This window comes from Coloeus monedula (genome assembly GCF_965178545.1).
Source record: "Coloeus monedula genome assembly, chromosome: 7".
Taxonomy (NCBI): domain Eukaryota; kingdom Metazoa; phylum Chordata; class Aves; order Passeriformes; family Corvidae; genus Coloeus; species Coloeus monedula.
The window spans coordinates 30,968,211-30,990,584 of NC_138787.1; the positions used below are offsets into that span (position 1 = coordinate 30,968,211).

Genomic DNA, 22,374 nt, shown 5'->3' on the forward strand with positions numbered 1-22,374 from the left:
TTCCTGGTGAGCAGGGAAGCTCAGACTCATGTCAGAGTGGAGCAAACACTTTAATTCATGACAAACTGGTGCAACCCAACTACTTGCTCCAGAAAGATCTTGAGGCAAGCATCTCCAACAACCCTAAGGACATGGTTAACATGGCACCAAGCTAATGAACTCTGCTCCAGTTCTGCTGACAAAGAGGGAGAGCAGGCTATCAGCACCCAGAGGTGAGATCATCCCCACACACACAAAGAAGGAAAGTATGAGCAGTAGGAACCAGCTCCAAGCCTCAACATGGGTCAAAGGCTGCAGGATGTGTTTGACACAGCCTTGAGAAACACAGTGAGCTGACGTACAGTGCTGCTGCACATAAGTGGATGTGAATATTAAAGGATTCTGTACCAGGTGCTCAGCACCGTAAGTCTAACTGTGTAATGAAATCTCAGCCCTAAATTTGCATTTGCAAAAGCTCCAGTTTTATCCCTTTAAACTAGATAAAGCATTAACCTTTTTTCCTTTGCCTGTTTATCTACAAAAGCACATGAAAACAAAAGCCTCTACTTTTCAAAGCATTTTTCAGTTTCTCCAAGAAAAATTTAGTAGTTACTTCCAAGAAATGGCAAACTGAAGCTTTGCCTTGGTTCAAGAACAGAGCAGAAGAAACCCCCTCTTCCTCCTCTTTGGCTTTGCTTTAAACCCCCAGAAATCAGAGCAGCTCACCTTGCACACAGCAGCCTGCAAAATGGCATCGAAGCCGCCCTCTGGAGCATCTCGGTTGCGGGAAACTTTCTGTTTCTGGACTTCTTCGTTGAAACGGTCAACTTTATCTGTCAGGGACAGGAGGTGGCGGAAGCCAAAGGATGGGACACAGCTGGGGAACAGCTTGTAGCTGCGGGAAGAACAGAGGAGTGGTCAGCTGGGAGGAACCACACCCACAGCCAAGAGCTGCAGAAGCTCACGGCTCTACCCTGTTGGCCTTTGAAATTCTGTTCAGAGGGTTGAAATATTTTCACAATGCTTCGTATTTTGGACACTTCAATTTCTGGCTATTCCTCTACAAAACCCTACAGCAGAGCCTGTGGTTTTTTGTTTCCCCTCAGGGGCTTTCAGAAGCTGAAGTTTCCAGAGATCCCACCAGGACTGAACATCTCTTTCCACACACGGTGTGAGTGGAGACACCGAGCACCAGCACACCCTGGGCCATGCAGCTCTGCAGTTTCAGCACTCATAAAGTGGTTTTCACACTGGGAATCTGCAGCCAGTGATGTGATCCACTGATAGAGAGGCTGCGTTTTGGCAGATCCACCCTTCCCAGCAGCCCAGGAGGGCCATGGGAGCCATGTCCCACACCTGCAGAACCAGTGGGCTGGTGTCAAAGGGCAGGAGCATCCCTGCCAAGACCTACCTTTCCCCTCTTCTGCAGTATGGATTTTCACTGTGTCATCCCATTTTCTTGCCTGTACGAGCCACCCTACACCCACTGCACATCACCAGGCACCTGGCAACTGCCCAGTATGAGATGCAATAATAATCCACACCAGCTCATGCTTCCTCCCACTCTCCCTGCAAGCTGGTGAGCAAATACCATCTCTGCTTCCCAGGATGCCACCAGAGCAGAAAGGTAGGAGGGGCACCCTAAGGCAGAGAAATGTTTTGGCAGGCTACCAGGAAACCTTTTTTTTCCATACAAAACCATGAGAAGGCAGTTTTGGTGCTCACCTGGAGAGCTCAGCAGAGCAGCTCCTGTGGCGTGGGAAATCAGTGAGTGTGTGCAGGGGAGAGGGATAGGAAGGGTTAAGAAGAACTGTGCTTAAAAAGGAGTTGGCCTGGCACTAATTCACTCTTATCTTCAAACATATAACCCAGAGTACAATTAAAAGCCTCTGCTGACACAACCCACTATGGGTAAGTTGCAAGAGGCTTTTTACACAAAAGAGTATTCAGGATTCACCATCACTGAGAACGCAAACCCCTCACAAGGAACCCCAGACCAGGGATTTCCATCCATGCAGCCACACACACACCTAACCACGGGGCAGGTCTCACTGCCCTGGGCTTGGTTGGCAATTAGAGCCATCCCTTTTGATCCATGATCCATGTCCAGACTTGCAGCCTGCTCACACCCAGGAAAAGGCAAGGAGTTTGATGTGCCTGAAACCCCTGCACTGCAGGGTCTCAGCAAGCTGCCCTTAGCCCATAAGGATGTCCAGTCAGGAGCAGGGGTGATGGAGGAGACACAAGGGAAACAGGGCTGCACCCCACCCAGACCTGCAAGTCAGTCACTGCCACAAGGAAGAGAAGGGGAGAGTCTGGACCAGGGGCAAAAAGCATCCACTGCAGCTCATGTTTACTTCCAGCTTTTCTTAGATGGTTTGTTTTGACACCAGAAATAGCTGCAAACAAAACCATGCCTGACAACCCACCTCACTGCACCAGTGAGCCACATGGCAGCAGCCAGAGCCCCCTCTCAGAGGGGGCTGGGGAAGGAGATTCCATCAGAGAGCAGGGAGCTAGCATCCCTGGTTTGCTTGAAGAGGAGACCCATGGCAACTGGAAGGGAGCACCTACCAAATGAGCTGCCATGGGCAATCCTTCCTAAATGTTTTCCCAAGACCAGGCTGGCTTAAGGTAACCCATAGAAAGAAAGCAACCACCTGGGTAAAGCAAAAAGAACACGCAGATAGCCTGATCATGGTGGGAAAAGCTGAGGTGACAGCTCTGGATGTTCTTGATAAAAGGTCATCACAAGTTTCAGGTATGCCTTGTTGCTGAGTTGTCCAGTTCCATCCTCTCCTCCTTTTGCATCCATCTCCCCCTGCATGTTTCACTCTGTTTCACTTGGCCAAAGCCATGTCACTCCAATTAAATCACACCCCAGCCAAACAAATTTTCCAAGATTTCTCCAGCTGGAGCCTGTCCCCAGCGTAAGGGTAACACGAGCGGGTGTCAAGAGACTGAGGATGACAGAGATGAGTGAGAGGACCCTTCAGAGGCTATGCCAAATTTCTGGGAGAAGCACTATGAAGAGTGTGGTGTGCAATGCCATTGTGGCAGAGCCACTTTCCTGGCTCAGTGTGGTCACTTTCACCTCATGATTAAAGCAAGAGTTTTCAGTGTCAAAATTTACGTGACTTTCCACTCTGGACAGAACTGGTGAAAAGAGAATTCAGATAATTTTTGTCTGGTCAGCATGCAATGTGCAGTGAGATGCCAGTGCTTGGTCAGTGCCAAAAGCTGGCCTAGAAACTCACAGCTGATGCAAGCTCTCTTTATCTGCCTCTCATACTTAGAGCATGCACAGAGCTTGGCATCCATGCATGAGGTGATGTTACACTGTAAGTATCCACAAATGGCTCAAATAAAAGGGTTATCCTCACTGCCCTTACATGACTAGGAAGCATCCACTGATGGATGAGGTGAAGATGGGGACAACAAAGGTGTCAGTGGTGACACTCTCCCAGGAGGGCACTTGCTGCTGTATCCATCCTTTAATTCCAACACCCAAACCTGTCTGAGCCTGGACACTCTTCCCTACATCCAATTTCACTCTGGCAAAATCCTCAATTCAATGTACTTGATCCCAACTCTGGTGTTTAAAAGGCAAACAAAAAGATTCTTGCAAAGACACGAGCAAAAAAAAAAAGGAAATAAAGGGATGAAGGCTCTGATATCACCACAAAGTAAACTACATTATTTGTGTCTTTTGTAACTGTCAGTTTGCCTTCCTTCCACAGCAATAAAGACGAAAAAACCTGCCTGCCACCTTCAAAACACTCTACAAGAACTGATTAATCAGCACAATAGGCCACCACAAATCTCAGTTCCTCCAAATACTTTTGTTGAGAAGGATTTACATTGCCTTGGTCTCCTTATCTGTAAAATGCAGACAAAAAGCTTAATTGATTTACTCAAGGCCAAATTATGACTCAGAGCTAGGATCAGAAATCAGGAATTTCTGGCTCTGGCTCCTTTTCCTCAAAGACTATAAAAAAGTCTGCTATGTCTGCATCCTTTTCAGGTACTTCAAAATAGCTTCAGGCTCCCTGGTACAACAGTTTCCCATGTCTAGATGCACAGATCTCCCAACAGCCACAGCAAAATTAGAAGCTGTCCTATTCTGAATTGCTCAAGTATCACAGCGACAGCCATGGCATCATCATTCCCAAAAGCCAGGGCTGAGGTGTGGTTCATTATTAAAAGCAAAAGGGCACTTGAAAACTGCAGCCATCCTCTGTGCAAACACAGGGCTTGCCCCTTCAGGGTGCACCCACCACTTACCCAATGCAGGGATTGTTTTGGTATCTTGGTGCTGTGTAGGAGAAAGGAGAAATGTTCTTGTCCACGAAAGAGCCAAACCCCAGGCGGAAATTGCTCGTGAGCTTTCGCATCTCTTCAGCCAGCTTGGTCCCCAGATTGCGGATATTGTCCAGGTCGTCGTTCATGGACAGCGAGAGATCCATCAGGTAGTAGAGGTCCACGGGATAGTCCTCCACCTGCCGCACCTGAACTCGGAACGAGGTCTGGTCACCTGCACACACACAAGGGTTGAGCACGGTGAAAAGGAAACTCCCAGCACACATACAAATCCAGACTGCACGCTTTTTTTTTCACTTTTCAAAAGAAGAGGGTGAGGGGAATAAGCTTTTCCAAATACACCCCTTAGGAGACAAACAGGAAAACAGGTATTGACTTTGGGTCCTCTAAGCTATGTAGTATACTGGCTGGCAAGAAAAAGACATGGGGTGCATGTCTCTGTTTAGCTCTTTGGAGGTGTGGGAAAGGATCTCTCCATCTCATCTTAGAGAACATCAAAGGGAGGGACACATGACAAACACTGTTGCCCTGGGCTGTGTGCAGTCCAGGGATGTTTTCCTAGAAAACGGGAAAGAAAAGCAGAGTGAACCTTAAATGGATATTTCAGGGACTACTGAAACACTGCCCACACTTACTTGGGTACATTCTCAAAGCAAACCAGGAGCAGTCCAAGAAGTCCTGCACAAAAGAGAGGAGGTGGAGTAGGAGAAGGAAGAGGATCAAGAGAAAAGAGCCAGCACAAGGTGAATGCAAGATGTCCTCTGAGCTGTGCAGGGAAGTCAAGGTGAAGCAGACATAGAAGAAACATCTTTGAAAAGGAGCTCCCCCCCAAAAAAAGAGCTGGAGAAATCAGGGCAAAGGGGAAGTGAACTGGGAAAAGAAAGTTGTTAGGGTCACCCAGGGAAGCACTGAGGCAGAGGTAAAACTTCCTGAAGTGAAGAACACAAGGGAAGGAGCTGACAGAGCTGAGTCACAGGCTGTGCAGATGTGAAGAGAAGCAGAGGAAAGTCTGTCTCTGACCTTCCCCTTTGCCAGACTGATTCACTAGAAATCTGGAAGGGGTGCCAGGGAAGGCCACCACAGGCAATGCCTATGCCTCAAAAAAGCTGAAGTGGTTTCAAAGTGAACTTATCAACTTCATACCAGATGGACCTCAGTGGAGCCAGACAGCAGGTAGCAAAAGTTTGCCTTTCACTTTGCTAAGGGAGGGTCTAAATAAAACCCCAAACCCCAACCTCACAAGCCAGGCTGGTTTGGAGATCCCATGTTCCCAGCTGCCACCTTGGCCCCTTTTCCCATTCAGTGGGGTCTCAGCCCCAGGGAATTGGATCCTTTCAAAACCAAGATCCCACTGCTGCCCTCTCCAAGCCCTTCATGGCTAAGGCTGAACTTGGGGCAGTGGCAGGTTCTGCAAAACACTTGTGGCTTCCCCTCTTCTTCCCCAGAAATGAAACTCACATTTTTTACTATTGTGAAAACATTTCCCTAACCGCTTTGTTGTTCTCCTCCTTGTGCACAGCAGCACAGCTGCTCCCACTTACTTCCAGCCCAGCAGCAACAGCATCCCAAAACTGCCATGCTGGCATTGCACAGCACAATGCCTGGCACCTGGGGTAGGCTGCACCGAGCTAGGACTCCTCAAACAACACCCTCCTTCTCTTTAAGCATTTCCCTACAGCCTGCTACAACCCCACCTGGAAAAGGCAGGGCTGCAGGAGGCACCCTGGGCAAACATGCACATGTAGATACTGCCCAGCTGTAGGAAGCAGGAAGCTCATGCCATAAATATTCCTCCTTATTCTCCCCAGCTTTCTTGCCCAGCAGGAGTTGGACTTTACCAGCACAGAGCTGGGATGTGGAGTGCAGCAGGTGCTCCAGGTGGGCCTCACATTGTACCTGGCATGCATTTTAGGGAGGAACAAAGAACTTAACTCATGTACCACAAAACCTGTTAGCACTGATTGAGGGTAAAAGACTGTGATTGCAAGCTTGACTTAAATTCAGTGCTGCAAAAATGTGTTTAAATCTGGGAAAATTCATTCCCATGCCCCTGTTTTTCATTCCTACCTATTTTTCCCACTGGAAAAGGGGATGTGTCCTCTGTATTTTGCAATATTTTCATGTCCAAAACACCCTTCTTCCTGCCAGAGAGGATATTTGGAATGCTGTGATCAAACGTGCTTCTCTTAATAATTAGGAATTTATTAGTCCCTGAGAAGCACCAAAACCAACAGGATCCTGTGGCTGGTTCTTCTTTCATTCCTAACTGCACAAACCAATTATGTCAGAGAAAATATCACTAATGTATGTAGATGTAAGTGCAAAAGAATTTATTATTCTCTGTGGACAGTATTACTCTCACACTTCTAGGGATAATCCAGCCCCCTCCTTCCTCATGTACTGTCGCCACCATCCCCTCCTTAGAGCTTTTACTGAAAAGTTTTAAAACCAGGGCTTAGTTCAGAAATTTTTCTTGGATACTATCACACAGAGGCAGTGCAGAAACTGGAAAAATTGATTTTGGTCAATTTAAGAACATAAACTCGACAATCGTGCTTATCCAGCTTATTCCTGCTTGGTAAGGCTTATGGCTTGATGGGCAACACAGCTTGCATCTATTCATTTTTTAAGTCCTTTTACACTGTTTCTATTTAATTTAACTAGGACACACTGCTTTGCAGCTGGACTCAAGATTAAAAAGCAATATTATAAAAACTAAATGCTCAATCCAAAAGCTACCCTGTAAGGACATCGATTTAAGGCATTCGGAGTTTAGCTGAGGACACAGATTTGGGGATGTGACTTCTGCCACAGGATGATGAGATCAAACTGCCTGGGTGGCAACAGCAAACAATTGACAATCCACTCCCTTCTGCTTCTGCTTAGCAGTCTAAGAATAAAAGATCACCATTGCCACAGACCGCTGCATGAATTCATCTTTGAAATAGTACACCCCTCATGCCCAAAATTAAATCAACATTGTCTCCTTTTTGTCTTGGGTTCACAGGGTGAAACCCATTCTCCCAAGCTCAAGGATTAATAGATAATTTAAACTGGGGCTGCTAATACAAGGGTTTAGGAAGTCATCAGCCCAGAGGTGAAGTGCTGCCCAACATCAAAAAGAGAGCAAAAACGGGAGATATTATTACAAACATCTAGGTTTGTCCCTCCTCCTGCAATGACTCTGATGCTCTGCAAGAGGAGCACAGGGAGGGGAGTTCACTGGCTCAGCATGGGAATTGCTGCAGGGGTCCTCAGGGTGATTCCTGCAGCTCACCCCAGACCTGGAGGGCTTCTCCATCACAAAGAACTGAGGATAGCTGTGAGCATGGTCCCCGCAGGGGTGGGCAGAAGCAGCACACCAGCCCTGTGCAGCCCAAGGTATCCAAGAGCACAGACCCCAGGAAGCCACAGGGAGATGGATCCCCACACCCTGCCACCAGTCGGAGTGGTGAACACTGGATGGGTAAAACTGCCAGGGATCAGGAAAGTGGAATTCGCTGAGCACTGGGCACTGCGTGTGGAGGTGGAGGTACAGGAGGTGAGAGGTGGAGCTGAGCCAGCCCTTCCTGTCAGGAATTGCCTAAAGAAACAGCAGTAATAACAACTCCCTTTTGCTCCCTTTTCAACACAACATTCAGTGGCAGAATCCACGCATCCAGACGCACATACAGTGGTGACTGCTCTCAGGTATCTGATTTTAAGGCTTTGAAGCAAATTTTTTTTGGATTTGAGGGTCTGACCGATGACATCTAAGAAAGTTAGTTGAGAAACATGACAACTTCTAACTTACACAGCTAAGACAAAAACCTCTGCAGCAACTGGTAGGCTCGGGGAGAGCACTGGTAGCATGAACACCAGCTCAAACCCCTGTTTTTCTTGGGCAAAACATCAATATTTCACTTTTCTGTATGCTCGTGAGAGCTGTCACAAAACTGTAAGCCTTAGAAACCCACACCAATAGTTTATAATGAATCAAGCTTTTATATTTGCTTCTTATCTTTGCAATAAAGAGCTTTTTTCCCCCTCTTCAGAAATGTCAGCTGCCAAATTTTTGCAAGAATTCTAAACCCACATTAAAGCCTCCCCCCACCATGCAAAAACTTTTGATAACAACCATGCTCGCATGGCTCAGATGAGCCGTTCCCTTCTAATTTTTAATTAAAAGGAAGAGATTGAAGAAAAGTGATGGCTCAGGAGAATGAAAGAAGGACCTGGCTACAGTCCAAGGCCTGAGTCACAAGTTCAAATCTCCATCTTCTGCCTTGATCCCATAGCTCTTTTGCATACCGACAGAAAACAGATATGTGGGTTTGTTTCCAATTTACAGAAGGAACTGTCTCAGTTTAGAGTCATGCCCTGGCCGCTTAGTGGAGGAACCAAAGTTATTTTAACTCCTTCCACGCAGTGATTCCATTTTTAAGCTGAGCAGGTTCCTTTTAAACACACGTAACTGTTAAGACCGTTATTGGTAGCATTTGTGGGTGGGCTTTGACTGACTTTGCCCAACAGCAGGGTACTCTCACAGAGGACACGTGCCCCAGCCCCAAACCTGTTTGTGATGCACCACCGAAGGTCACAGGTATGGAAGGGGCCAGCAGTCACCTGCTTTAGTGGTGCTACAAGGCCACGAGCTACAATGTGCTCTTGGCATGTGCTGGCCACCTTTTCTCCCTGCCCCGACACCCCATGGAGCCCTGGGGACTCACCAGGGCGAAGATTCAAGGCGACCTTCTGAGGCGTGATCTGCGTGACATCCAGGTGGCTCTGGCCAGAGCCCTTGCTGCTCAGAGGGACGTTCCTCACCACACTGATGCTGCTGCTGGGGTTCTCGATGGCTCCGGCACAGCCGTTTGCAATCAGGTTCTGCAGGAAGTCGCACCGGGATGTGATGGACTTTGTGCTGCCGAAATCCTGGGGGGTGAAGAACGGACAAAAAGGAAGTGGAGGGGAATACATCAATCCCACAGCAGGGCCTTTGCTTTGACATGCTGGTACCTAACAACTAGGAGATGGCAAGGAGAAGCTGGTGTCCTTTGGGATGACTGTACTTGGAAGGAGCCTGCACTGAGCCTTGAGCCTTTCAAAGGGATTGACCAAAAAAGGAAATTCTACGAGGATCTGAACACTGAATTTGCTCGCAGAGCACTGAAACAGAAAGCTAAGCCCATGTTTTCAGCCCAGCCCCAGCAGCAGCACCTGTTCCCAGCCCTGGCCACAAGAGAGCAAGGCAAATCACTTGGTTTGCTCTAGGGACAGCCCACTGCCTTCCCTATTATTTTATGCACATATATTGCCTCAAAGGAGCTTTGCAAAAGACAGAAGAAAGGACAAGGAGGTGACACTGAGGGAAGCAGGACAAACCCACCAACCCAGAGAGGGCCAAGTAAAGATGTGAAGCTGAAGACAGGCTGGGTGGCTCCAGGGACCTGCACCCTCTTCCCTGGGTGAGACACCACACATCCCCACACAAGCACTGCATGGAGAATAAGGGAGGTGGGCGAGACTTCCCGGGAGCTGGTTAAAGTGCAGTCTGTGCCCACTACAGGCAGTTAGGCACAGGCAGCAAGGTGCAGGCAGTGGCCCACTCCCAAAGGATGGCCAGGAGTCTCCCAGCACCCATCCCAGAGCTCCAGCCCTTGGTGCGAGCCCTGTGCGTGGTGCACAAAGCAGCCTTGTGCAGGGCAGCACTCAGGAACAGCCGGGAACACAATGCACCCTTTTGCAAAGAGCCTGTTTGTTAGAATGCCTTTTTTTTCCTCCCCAAAAGTGCCAAAGGGAACAAGTCACATGCCCAAAACTTACTGGATTTTCAACAGTCAATTCCTACTTATTTCTGCACTACAACAATAGAGACAACCCTCTTCAGCTCCAGGGCTGAGGGACGAGTACAACATGAAATAATGCAGAGAAGATGCTTGCAGCCATGCCAGCCCCTCTTTCAGCTGTGCAGCCAAAACCAGTGTGGGGCTGAATAAACCTCACTGGTTGCTGAAGCTCCAGCATGGCAGAGGACAGGAGAGACACCAAGGAAGGAGAGGCTCCTGACAGAACCTCATGGGGTGATCTCCAGGGGTCCCTCAAGGACAGGCTTGAATACAGGGCCCTGGGAGACAGACAGAGGCTTCCAGCTGCATTTTTCTCACTACAAGGTCCCAACGCTATTTGAAAAATGCGAGATTTGCATTCCAGCATCCAGCAGTGGGGTCCAGCCAAGAAACCGACGACGGCACGTCAGATGGATATGAACACAAATTTCTTGGAACACGTCGTGTAAACAGATGAACTTCCAAAAAAAAGGAGGACTGGGACTATTTAAATCATCTCCAGCATGACAAAATAAAAATCAGGATCCCTCACAAAACTGAAAACAACGCCCAGCCTTTCAGAGCCGCACATTTCAGGCAGCCTTGGAGCAAAGTTTTTCTCGGATGTGGTTTTACCTGAAATTGGCAAAAAGCTGGTGGGGTCCAGGTGTTCTCCTGGGCCTATCCACCCAGCAGCAGGGCACCCAGGGAGAGATGCTCTCCTGCTCTCTCAGTACCCAGACCACAGCTCCAGGTGAACACCTCTGCCAGCTCATTTCTGCTGCCACCTATTAGAAAGGACACTCCGACTGTGCAAAAAGCAACACAAACAGCCCAGGGGCACAGCTGGAACTTCTAGTTACTCTCAAGTAATTAACATTGGAGAGAAGCATCCAAATAGGACAATATTTAGGGCTGCTCACATAGCTGCAGCTGCTATCAGGTGTTTCCAAGCCTTCCCAGGGTCTGCTCCAAAGACTCCAAAGGAAGTCCAGGAGGTTGGGGAAAAGCCCCTACACAACTCATAGGTTGGCAGCACCTTCACACTCCTCCAGTCCCCAGGTCCCCCTTACTTGACCCAGCTATTTTCTCTAAACTTTCTTCTAAAATGGGTCCAGAGGACTTGCCAAAGGGCAGCAACTGCTAAGCTGCAGATTCAACCAAACCCAGGTATTTTCTTGCTCACTGCCAAGCCGTATTACCTGATATCCACCCCTCAGGGGTGCAAATGCCTGAGGGGTGGGTGGTGCACCTCAGCACCTAGGGGCACAGGACTGACCCCTACTTCTGCTTGATTTCTTACCCAGGCAGAGTAACACTGAGCAGGGGGATGACGGTGCCCGTGGGAAAGTCCCAGCAATCACCACGTTACTCTGCAAACACACACCCAACCTGCAGCCACAGGTCAAAACCCAAAGCCAAAACTGGGACTACCAGGTACCACCCAATTCTAGTGCAAGGTTTTCTGTGACAGAGAAAATCAAAGCTCATGGAGGTTCAGTTAAAGGGAAAAAGGATGAGCAGATCTGGGGAGTAAAGGGCATTGCACAGGCCCAGACAGCTCATGAGGAACCACACCAAAAGGCACCCCCACAGCAGCACGCTGGTTCAAGCCCCAGTTTTCCCCAAGCAGGGAACACCCTGCGGTTAGTTAAGCAATTCAGTGCGCCCACATACCTGCCAACCTGCCCGCAGGCCTGCTTGGGCAAGAGCTGCCCCTCACCAGCAGGAACCACCCCGAACACTGCTCCGTGCCACAGAGGAGCGCTGGCTGGGAAGGTCCCCCAGCCCCTGTCAGCAGCTCTGGCTGCTCCAGCCCCCCGGGCAGTCGCGGTCCGGCCTCGGCGCTAAAGAGCTCACAAAGGCGAATGCACCCGAGCAGGCAGAATGAATGGAGACAACAGCGTGACAATTACATGCTCATCAGTTCGACAGTTTTAAGACAAATTGCTTGGTTCATGCGATAAAAATGGAGAATAGCATTCACTGTATCTAACATCTAATTCCTGACTAGGCATGTCCCTACCATTTTTTGGTTTAATCAATCCAGTTCTGCATTAATTCAGTCTGAAATATGCCTGCTTTCTCCATTTAAAAAAAAACAACCTTGACATGTTCCCTTTTAGGAACATCCTTGATTTTCTTTCCTCGTTCTCTAGGCATACATTTCTGAGATGGGAGAGGATGGGGTAAAAGCACCTGCTGGAAAACAGAGGGTGCCATTGAGGAAATTTCGGTTCACTTACTCAAAAAGGACATTTCAGTTTAATTAATGTGTATCTCTAGTTTGTGTGTACACACACAAATGCATCCACATAAATAATGGATAGGTGAACACAGTTCATCCACCTAACAAACACATCTAACAAACAAGAGGAGCCTCTGCACACTGGTACACTGCTCCCCAAAGCAGCAAAAAAGAAAACGTCATGTTGAAATTTCCCCTCCCATATTGGTACTCCCAAATGCTCTTTTGAAGAGCTTCCCCCCCTGCAATGACCCCAGGTAGGTTTATCATGATCACAACCCCCACCTGTCTATCACACCTGCCCTGGCAGCTCAGAGGACAGCACTGAAGCCACTTCCAGAGCTCCCTGTTCTCACCAGCAAACCCAACAAGTCCTGCTCAGCCTGGGCAACCAGATGCCACTGCAAAAAATTCATCAAGCATCCTCCTCTCCACACACATGGAAACCAGGCTGCCACAGAGATCACAATCCCACAGGCCAGTGTGCAGTTTCCAGTCATTTTACCAGCACCATGTCAGCAGTTTCTTGTCATTTCCAGCTTCTCCTGGACCCTGCAGATTCCTCAGATTCCAGCATGGATGGAAAGGCTGCAGCAGTCTCCACCACCCAAGAGTCATTCTCCCTCAGAGAGCCCTGTTTCAAGGCATGCTCAGGTGATGGTTAAGGCCACATATTCACACCTCCTCTTCTAAGAGCCACTGAAATCACCTCCTTTAAGGCCTGGCTTTCAAGGTATTCTTCCATGAGCCAACAGAATCGATGTCTGCTGCCAGATTTCCAAGAGCCCAAAGGCTTGTGGTTATCTGAGCAGCCCCTGGAGGCTCTAGGGCTGCTGCACACCAGAAGCTGCTATCATCAGCTCATCCATCATCACCCCTTTGGATGGGAACAGAGATGCTGAACACAAGCAGAAGTGAAAAGAAGTCCAACCAAGCCAGGGGACGTGACGCACCTTGTACCAACAGGTTAGGAGGTGGCAGTCATAAAGTGAGAGCACCGTGACTGCTCTGCTCTAAGATCTATCTGTACACATCCCCTTACCCTCAATTCAAGGCAATGTAAACTCCAGGAACCTTATCCCTCCTGGGAATCTATTGGGATAGCGCTCCCAAACAAACTAGTGTGATGGTACCACCAAGTGATATTATTCCCCAAATATTTCCCCAAAGGAAATTCAAGAAGGTATACATATAGAGGAAGGTCAATAATATACATAACTATACTTTGTATAGCTATATACACATATATATATATTTAAAACACATAAAACAGACATCTCTACATTTACTGTATACATAATACACAGAATTATACATGTACTGATAGACTTCTACTATATATATATATTTCCCAACAAAATTATTAATTGTTGCCTACAAAGTTGATAAAGGCTGGCCCAGTTTGCTCCCAAACCTGTAAGGTAAATGCAAAGGGAGCACAAAGTACACACAGATCAGCTGACTGAGGTTCTACCACAACATAACTGACATCTGTGGAAGCCACTCCAGTATGTTACCCCTGATATATAAACAGCAGAAGAGCTGTAAAATCTGACTGGCATATGTGCACCCAGGCAACATAGATAGTGGGTGGCAGCTAATGGAAAAAGCTAAGGAAAACATATTAAGAGCTATTTAATAAATTTAATAACCTGACTAGGCTGCAGCAGAGGGAAGGGGAATAAGGTGGTGAAACGACTATGAAAAGAAAGCAGATGTTATAGAGTTTATAATATTACTTTAAAAATTTTTAAAGTTGAAAAACTCCAGGTATCTTTTGAAATCCCATTACCTCACCTGATGATCTCGCCCAGAGAAATAATTAGTTTCAAACAGTACATGCTATAAATAAATAAATAAATAAATACAGAATTAGAATAAGAACTTGCTAGGGTTTAGCATGTAGCATGTAATGGGAACAGCAGCTTTTAAGCACATAGCTCTTGGCACAGAACACCTTAAACTGTGTATTTTTAAATAGCTGATGGCAGGCTAAAGGTCAGGAAGTATTACAGGACTTCCCTGTAAACACCCATCTTCCTCCTTGGCCCCTCCATTCCAGTTAGGAATTTTCTTTTCTTTTTGGTAACTATCCTGTTTGCATGACAAGAGTCGGGCTGCCAGTCCCATTAGTACAATTAGTGGTCACAGTGACCACAAGATAAACATTTCCACTAGCAGCATTTTGCAGAAATGTGTCTTTTGATGCCAAGTAAGAAAACAACAACAAAAAAAAGCACAAGCTATTGGTTCCCATAGCTTAATAGCTGGCATTCCTGGATCCAGTCTCACCACCACAGGTTAGCTGGCTGGCAGAGGAGCTCTTACAGCTGTTTACAAGATGTGTCAGAAACAAGATCTATTGCTTCACCCTTTCCCTTCTGCACACCAATTGCCTTGCTGGAAAAAAACACCCCATGAAAGCTATTACACTGTCAGGCAGTGCGGTGTTTGCAGCATTACAAGGTTTTCCTTGGAGAGCTGCAACTGTGCCTAGGAGTGAAAAATCCAGTGAAATAGACCTGGAGAGCCAGTGGCTGGCCTACCCCCCCAAGACCCAGCCAAACGAGGGGGACTGGAAGTTGCCTTCGTCCCACATCCATCTCCATCCCCAACCCCATCCTCTGCCCTGGAGCTGCCCCAAGCAGCCCTGGCAGGAGGAGGGATGGGAACAGCAGAGGGGGCAGTGCCTGCATCCTCAGCTCAGCAACACCAGCTGCAGCTGGAAGGTGAAGTGAGTGCTCAAAAGGGGACAGGGATGGCCACAGTAGAGGAATAAGGGTCAGCAGGGAACAGAACAGCATCGCCACTGGCCATGCCCATTGAGAGGTTCAAGATCGTCCCCTGCTCTGGGATTCTCACATCCCAAACCTGGTTCCTGACACAGCAGCTGTGCCTGCAAGGCATGGTTTTTCCATGCATCTGAAAGCATCCAAAAGTCTCTCTTGAACACTTAGGATAGGGACTAAGCAGGCAACTGCTTTGTATGCATCAGACATTATCAGGTCTTTCACATACCTTGTTCTCTAGAAATTGTAAGTCTACTTGATAAGACATATATTGGATTATATATATAAATCTAAACTCATGAGCAGCCCCTAGGGAGCAGGGGGAGGTATTTGCAATTCCTCACAAAGAAGGAGGTGCAATTGAATAAGGATAAGCAGCTTCACCATCAACAGAAGGATGTATTTTCCCTCTGAAGTGCTCGGTTACTCTATGCAACTCATGGCACCAATGCCAGAAGCATGGGTCACACCCCCAAAATGACACAATAGATTCAGAAAGGAGAATCATCTTTGTTACAGACAAAGAGCCCACACCAGGCCAGGCCACGCAACAAGGGACACGTAGCAGGACACCAGCCAGAGGCTTGGGGCTTTTTAGGGAGAGAGCTTAGGAGCAGTGCTCCCTGCAACACAGAGTCCATGCAGGGATCCAGCATCCACCGAAAACAAGAAGGTGGTTGAAGGGACAGAGGGACTGAAGGAACAGTGCTGCTCTGTTGAGGGTGCATGGGGGCCAGTGGGGTCAAACACTTATTTCCTATGATGTCAAAGAGCTGAGGAGTCACATACACCCAAAACACACACAGCATGGAGCACCCGCTGCCCTCGCCCCCTCCTTCTATCATGGGACTGAGTCAGGAACAGGCAAGGTGAGAAAAGAACTCTCTTCCAGCCTTACAGAAAGCATGCAAGACAAACGAGGTGTGCCCACCTACCTCCTTGGAGCACCAGGCACACTTGGGATGGATGAGGAGACACTCTTCACAGGACGTGGCGCTTCCACTGGTGCACAGATTGAGACCTTCAGCAAGAGAGAACAGGATGGGCTGAATGGTTACTCCAAAACAGTGTTTAGGGGTGCTCTGAGACATTCTTAATGCTAAACATACTGTAAGTTCAAACAAGAGCAAATAATCTCCTAGGAGCCTAAAAGGCAGGAGAAGCTGTAAATCTTTCTTCACCTGTAAGGAGGTCTTGTTTTCTTTTTCTTCCCAAAGGTAAATGAAAAGGACAGAAACTTGCTTTGGGGTGCTGAGAACCTCTAAAATATTACTGAATCTGGTGATTTTTCTTCACTCTTTTTCAATGGTTTCTGGTTAATCAAAGAGTCCAGCTACTCATCATCCTAATGAAGTATTTCCATTGCTGTGGACAGAATGCAGTAACTGTTTGACCAGCCTGAAACACAGAGCTGGCTGTCCAAAAACCCCCAAGACGCTGACTTTTAAAGTCACATCTTTAGGCATATCTTCTCATTTTTTCTAGCTGAATATATGGGGGAGCCTCTCCCCAGAATTTTCATATTAAAGCACTCTTGAAACACATCCATCTCCCCTTTCCACACAGGTGATTTTCACAGCAGACTCATGTTACATTAAATTACTTTTATTTTACTACAAGAGACATTTCCACAGGATATCCAGGTTAAGCCTTGCAGTGTGTTTGCACTGGGACATGTCCAAGGCAGCAGGGGTGGAAGACAACGAGGGCTCTCCCTGCCCGTGATCCCAGCAGGAGCATCACCTCCTGGATTGCTGGTGTCCAGCAGCACAAGGGGTCTCGAGTGAGTTTCACTTACAAAATCCACAATTTGGGCTTTGGGCTTTAAAAATGAAGTGGAACCACACAGGTAAAGCTGAAGTAGACATCAGTGGTATGGGCTTTGAATGCAGCAGCTTGTTCAAGCCTGCCTGTGGCTGTGAATGTGCCCTTCGATACCACTGATGGCCCAGCTCCCCCGGGTGCAGCTATTAACTTCCACTGTCAATAAATGATTAAAGAAATCTTCAACTGAGGTTTCAGCACAGAGGCTGCACACTCCAAATGAAACGCCTCAGGCTTGAACTCCCAGTCTGCTATTTTTTCCAACCCAAATGTCAATAAAAGCATTGTCAGGCCCCTATTTTCAGCCAGTTGCATCTGCAGATACCAGCGCACCACGCTGCTACGGGGTGCAATCTGCAGATTCCACAGACTTGCCAATAGCTGCTGAAGAGCCACATGGAGTTTTCTCCTGTCCCAAGAACTTTCTGCCATGAGAGCTTTGGAAGAAGGATTTTTGCTGTATCCCACGTGAATATTGCACCGAGAAACGAAAAGCTGCCTGGGTTGCTCCCATAAGGGGCTGGGCTGTGAGCACAGGAAGCAGTGAATCAAGCTGGACAGCTGGAGGAAAACCTAGCGAGCCCTGGACTAGAAACAAAAGGAGGATAAGTAGGTCCTGTCAGTCATTCTCAGTCACCGCAGAGGCCTGACTGTGCCAGAGCCCTGCACTGACGGGTCTCTGCTGCCCGCAAGGTGGTTAACTCTGACCCCAGAGAGCCAAGCCCTGCACTCTCTCTATGGCTCTCATTCAAACAGGCTCCTTGGGCTCATTCATACCAAACAAGAGCCTTCTTAAAGAGTGTGGGTTTTTTTTCCTTCTGGCTGTTACCACATACCCAGACGTTTCATTCCTTGTTCCCATTCAGAAGTTATATTCCAGCTCCTGGACATTGCAAGAGCTCAAAACAGCAATAGTATAAAGCAAAATGTAACTTGTTCAACTGAGTTAAAATTTAGACAGCAATTAACACTTGCATTTGCAAACCCTAAAACACGGCCCAAAGCCTCTCCTTGAGAGCTGCTGCTCTGGCAGCCATGCACAGGGTAACCCGGCAAAAATAATGGACTTTATACAGCAAATACTTGCATTCATACCCTGGCTACCCAGGCCTGGCTCTCACACAGCTTCACTTGCCCATCCACATGGAAATATTTACCTCCATTCCCGACTGCTGGATTTTTGAGAGTTTACTTAGTCACAGTAATAGCTGGCTGAAAAGCAAGGTCTCCTCCTTCCACTGCGCGCCATGACCAAAGCAGCCCACACTCCTGTGGCCAGCCATGGGGTGACATTCTTCCTGGTGGCAGCTTTTGAACTTTCCAAGTATGCTTTTCTTTCCACTCCGTAGCAACACTAAACCATTTCCAGCATTGTTGTGAAAACAGAGCTTTGTGAAGCCCTCCAGTTTTAGACTGAAACCTGAGCTTTTTGAGCTGGAGTAGAAACATGCAGGATTTTCCAGATGCAAGTCTTTGCTGTGCTTGATTCAGTGCAGTCTTTCCTGAATCAGGCAGAGGAAGGACCTGATGATGCTCATGCCAGTCCAGATCCTTGCAGATACTGGGGCAAGTCACCCAGTGAGACTGGAAGGAACTCAGTCTGCTCTTTGACTGTGATACATTTAATGAAACCACTCCTGAAAAATCAACTAAACTTCTTATAATGGGGAAAATTCTATCCAGGATTTAGCTGGGATTACTCTGGAGGCAAATAATCCACCCCCCCGGATTGCTGAGCTGCACAGCCCACACAGTCCTTCATACTGATGCCACTAAGTCCTACACCCTGCACCCTACTTATTTTGCACAGTAGTGTCCAGCAAGCACAAAGAACATCTCCAAATGACATCCTTCTCTTGGACTGAGCTGCAGGAGAGCCCAAAAAAGCAGAGGAAGACAGTGTATCCCACCAGACTGTGGAGATTTTAATACATCAAACTACAGATGCAGAGCAAGATAGGAAACTCTCATGAAAGGTACTCAGCAAATTTACTCATAAAGATGCTCCAGGCAATCAGACCTCATTTTAAACCTGTTCTGCAAGAAATCCTAGTTTGGGCAGCTCCTCAAACAGAGGTGAATGTACTAGCTTGCTTAGGGAAGACAGAGAAGAGGAAAAAAAGAAAGAGATGCACTTTATACAGCTAAGCATGAAAAAAGAGCATTTTACCTGTGCTTGCAATAAGCATTCTAAGAGACTTGTCCCCAAGACAATACTGAACCATCAATTTCATGGACCAGACACACACCAAAAAGAAGTTAAGAAAACCTTTTCTGAGCTTTTGCAATCATGTGCCACAGCACTCTGCAAGATAAGCCTCTTCTTAAGAGCATTCATTAAAGTATCAAGCACTGACAGTAAGTACTGGAATGGTGGACTTAGGCATTTTGTGGGCACCCTTCTCATTAAAAAGCTTCCCCAAGCACTCAGAGAGGAGAGAAACCCCATCTCCAGAACTGCAGGAGCGGAGTTACACACTGCACTGCAGTTCATCTATGTGTGTGGAAACCGTGGGAGCATCCCCACGGGGAACAAGGACCTCTCCCTCTTGGTGCCGAGCGGACGGGGCTGGATGATACAAGGTGCGAGCGTGGAGACCGGTCACCGGCAGGGCGACAGCCTGTGTGTGGCTTTCTGCTGCTGCTCATCCCATCGATTTACACACAGCGCTCAGGCAAACATCCCGGGAAGTGCTTATCCCTGAACAGAAGTGACCGCAGCCGCTTCCATTAGGAATATATAGAGAGCGAGGCGTATAAATAGCAGTTCGGTGCTTTTTAAGACGAAGGTGTGACACCCCGCGGACGCGGTCCGTGCCCCGCAGCGCTGCCGGAGCGCGGGTCCCCGCCGCCCGCAACGGGGGAACGGCGGGAGGGGGCCGGGGAGCAGCGCCGTGCCGGGGCCGGCGGGGATGCACGGAGAGCCCCGGCAGCGGCCACCCCCGGGCACGGGGACAGCGGGGACAGCGGGGACAGCGGGGACAGCGGGGACCCGCGTCCCGCCGGCTGCGGGCGCACGGCAAAGCGGGCGCCGGGGGAGGCACCGGGAAGGGGGGCGAGAGGAGGAGGGAACACAGACGGTAACAGAGTGCACCGAGGCGGGTCTGGGGGACAAGCCGCCTTCCGGAGCGGCGTTCGCAGGGCCCGGGGCGGCGGTAGCGGAGCGGCCCTTACCTCTGCCGGGCTGCAGCGGGGCGGCCAGGAGGAGGAGGCGGAGGAGGAGGAGCGGGGGGGGCCGGCGGGCGGCGGCGGGGGCCGGCAGCCCCCCTCGGCGGGGCATGGTGCGGCGGCCGGGGCGGCCGGGCTGCCCTTCCCGGCCGGGCCCTCCCCGCCGCCTTTTGTGCGGCCGCGGCGGCGGCGGCGGGAGGAGGAGGCGGGGGCGGCGCCGCGGAGCTGCCCGGGGGCGGCGGGACGGGACGGGGCGGGTGTGCGGGTCCCCGTGTCCGTGTGCCTGTGTGCCTCTCCGTGTGTCCGTGGGTCTGTGCGCGTGTCTGTCCCGCTCCCGAGGGTGCGCTGCCGCCTCCCCGCCCCGCCGCCCCGCGCAGGGAGGCGTAGCCCCGTCCGCTGCGGGCTCGGAGCGGGACCCGCGGGCACGGCCGGGCCCACGCACACGGGACACGCACCCACGGACACGCACAGGCTGCCGCTGCAGATGCACATGCACCCGGACAGACCGCTGGCCACAGCCAGACACGCACGGCGTGCGCGGACACACAGAGATGCACCCACAGAATGTGAACGCCAAGAATGCGCGCCCGCCTCTCCCGCTCACAGCGGGGCTTGCACTCATTCCCCACGGGTCAATGCCTGCTCTTACGTGGCATTTTCCTGCTTCAGGGATTTTCTCTGTGCAAACAGACTGTGTCCATTTACTGAAGGGCTCCTTGAGCCAGGGCACCCGGGCAGCGCTGCGCTCACTGCCTGACGGCTTTTTGGCACGGTCCACGCCCCCACCGCTTGGGACATCAACACTTCAGATCGAAAGGAAGCATCGGGTTTATGATCGTGTTTGCGTTGCTGGAGAGCTTTCTGTATTCTTCTGCTTTTAAAATAAAACACAAATCATCCCAAGAGCTGATCATTGATTTTAAAAGCAATTTGTAGTAACAGGTAACCTATCCCTGACCTGCAGACCTTCATGGCACCCTCGTGTCTACTAGATTTCACCATCAGATTTTGCTTAAAACACATATATTGTGTTGCTGTTCTCAGACAGAAGTGATTAACTGTAATGCCACCTGCCAAAATTTCCCCTGGCTTTCAATGATTTCCTACACTGCTTTCACAAACCTCGCGGATTTCTTCAACCTCTTCATACCCCCCAGGATAAACCAGGTTTGGGTTTAAAGTGACTATTTGTTGTTTTAGGAAATACACAACTACAAAAGTTGTAACATTTTAACTGTCCCGCTGCTGCTAAATCAAACCAAGTCCTGGTGTGGCTGTAGGAGCATCACAGCCATACTGCTTGCAACCAGTGCAAAAATATCACTAAATGCCCCATCAAAACTGCTCCCATGGTAGGAGTGTGGTATGTGGGACAGGCGGTAACCTAAAAGCTGCCCTCGAGCTGTTGGCTGTGCGTGGGGAAAGGGTCAGTGTCAGCCTTCCCTGTTATCTCAAACACATAATAAGGTGTATGCTGTCACCCTTTATTAATAATAAAATTAATACTGACCATGTTGGGCTGACCTGGAAATGCAAGATGTGGTATGAAGAGGCTTTGATGCAGGTTGTTCTTCTGTGGTATACTTTTTAATATTCCTGTGGGAAAAAAAAAATTAAATACAGATCCTGCACTTGCAAAAGATAAAGTACCCAATATGAGCCTTACTGCCCAGAGAAGCCTTGTGTAGACCTAGAAGTTGCTCTTTGGATCTTCTGGCCGTGCCCAAGTACCCCAAGACACAACTACAACTACAAATATCCATGGATAGACTAATGTTTGAGAGCTTTAAACTATTCCTGGTTGTAGGAGCAGGGAGACCCTCATCCCTTATCCCTGAGTCTTGTCAAGTTGCCCTGGGAGCACTGGGTGAAGGAGCAGATGCACAGGGGCGAGTGTGAATGAGCAAGGGGGGAAAAGGAAAAGCAGGGGCATGGGGTGAAGAAACTACTCAGAGGGAAGGAAACCACCTTCAGAGACTCAGCTGTGGCATCTCAAGGAGCAGGGAAGAGCGCTTGAGGAAGTGGGCAGTACTTTCAGAAGGAATGTATTGCAGCAGGACCAGAGCCAGGCGAGGCGTAGGAGCTCGCCAGTCACTGGTTATATTTAGCTGGGCTCAGCTGAGGCCGAGCTCTTGCTTTCTGCAGGCACTGGGCACTGGCACAAGCACCTGATGCCCACCTTGCCCAGGCTGTCCTCATCCCACAGCCCCCATGAAAAACCCCCATGAGAAGGGGGAAG

The 22,374-nt window shown here is 49.0% G+C and overlaps 1 protein-coding gene across 1 annotated transcript in view; it reads right to left on the reverse strand.

The window, feature by feature from the left end:
* ITGB5 (integrin subunit beta 5) overlaps positions 1-20,312 on the reverse strand; it is a 57,988-nt gene extending 37,676 nt beyond the window's left edge. The window contains exons 1-5 of the mRNA XM_082284635.1: positions 20,142-20,312; positions 16,079-16,164; positions 9,009-9,213; positions 4,264-4,513; positions 706-874 (exon numbers count right to left, since the gene is read on the reverse strand). Of these exons, the coding sequence (XP_082140761.1) occupies positions 706-874; positions 4,264-4,513; positions 9,009-9,213; positions 16,079-16,164; positions 20,142-20,247 (816 nt within the window). The 5' untranslated portion in view covers positions 20,248-20,312. The remainder of the gene's footprint in view (positions 1-705; positions 875-4,263; positions 4,514-9,008; positions 9,214-16,078; positions 16,165-20,141) is intronic.
* Positions 20,313-22,374: the final 2,062 nt, after the last annotated feature.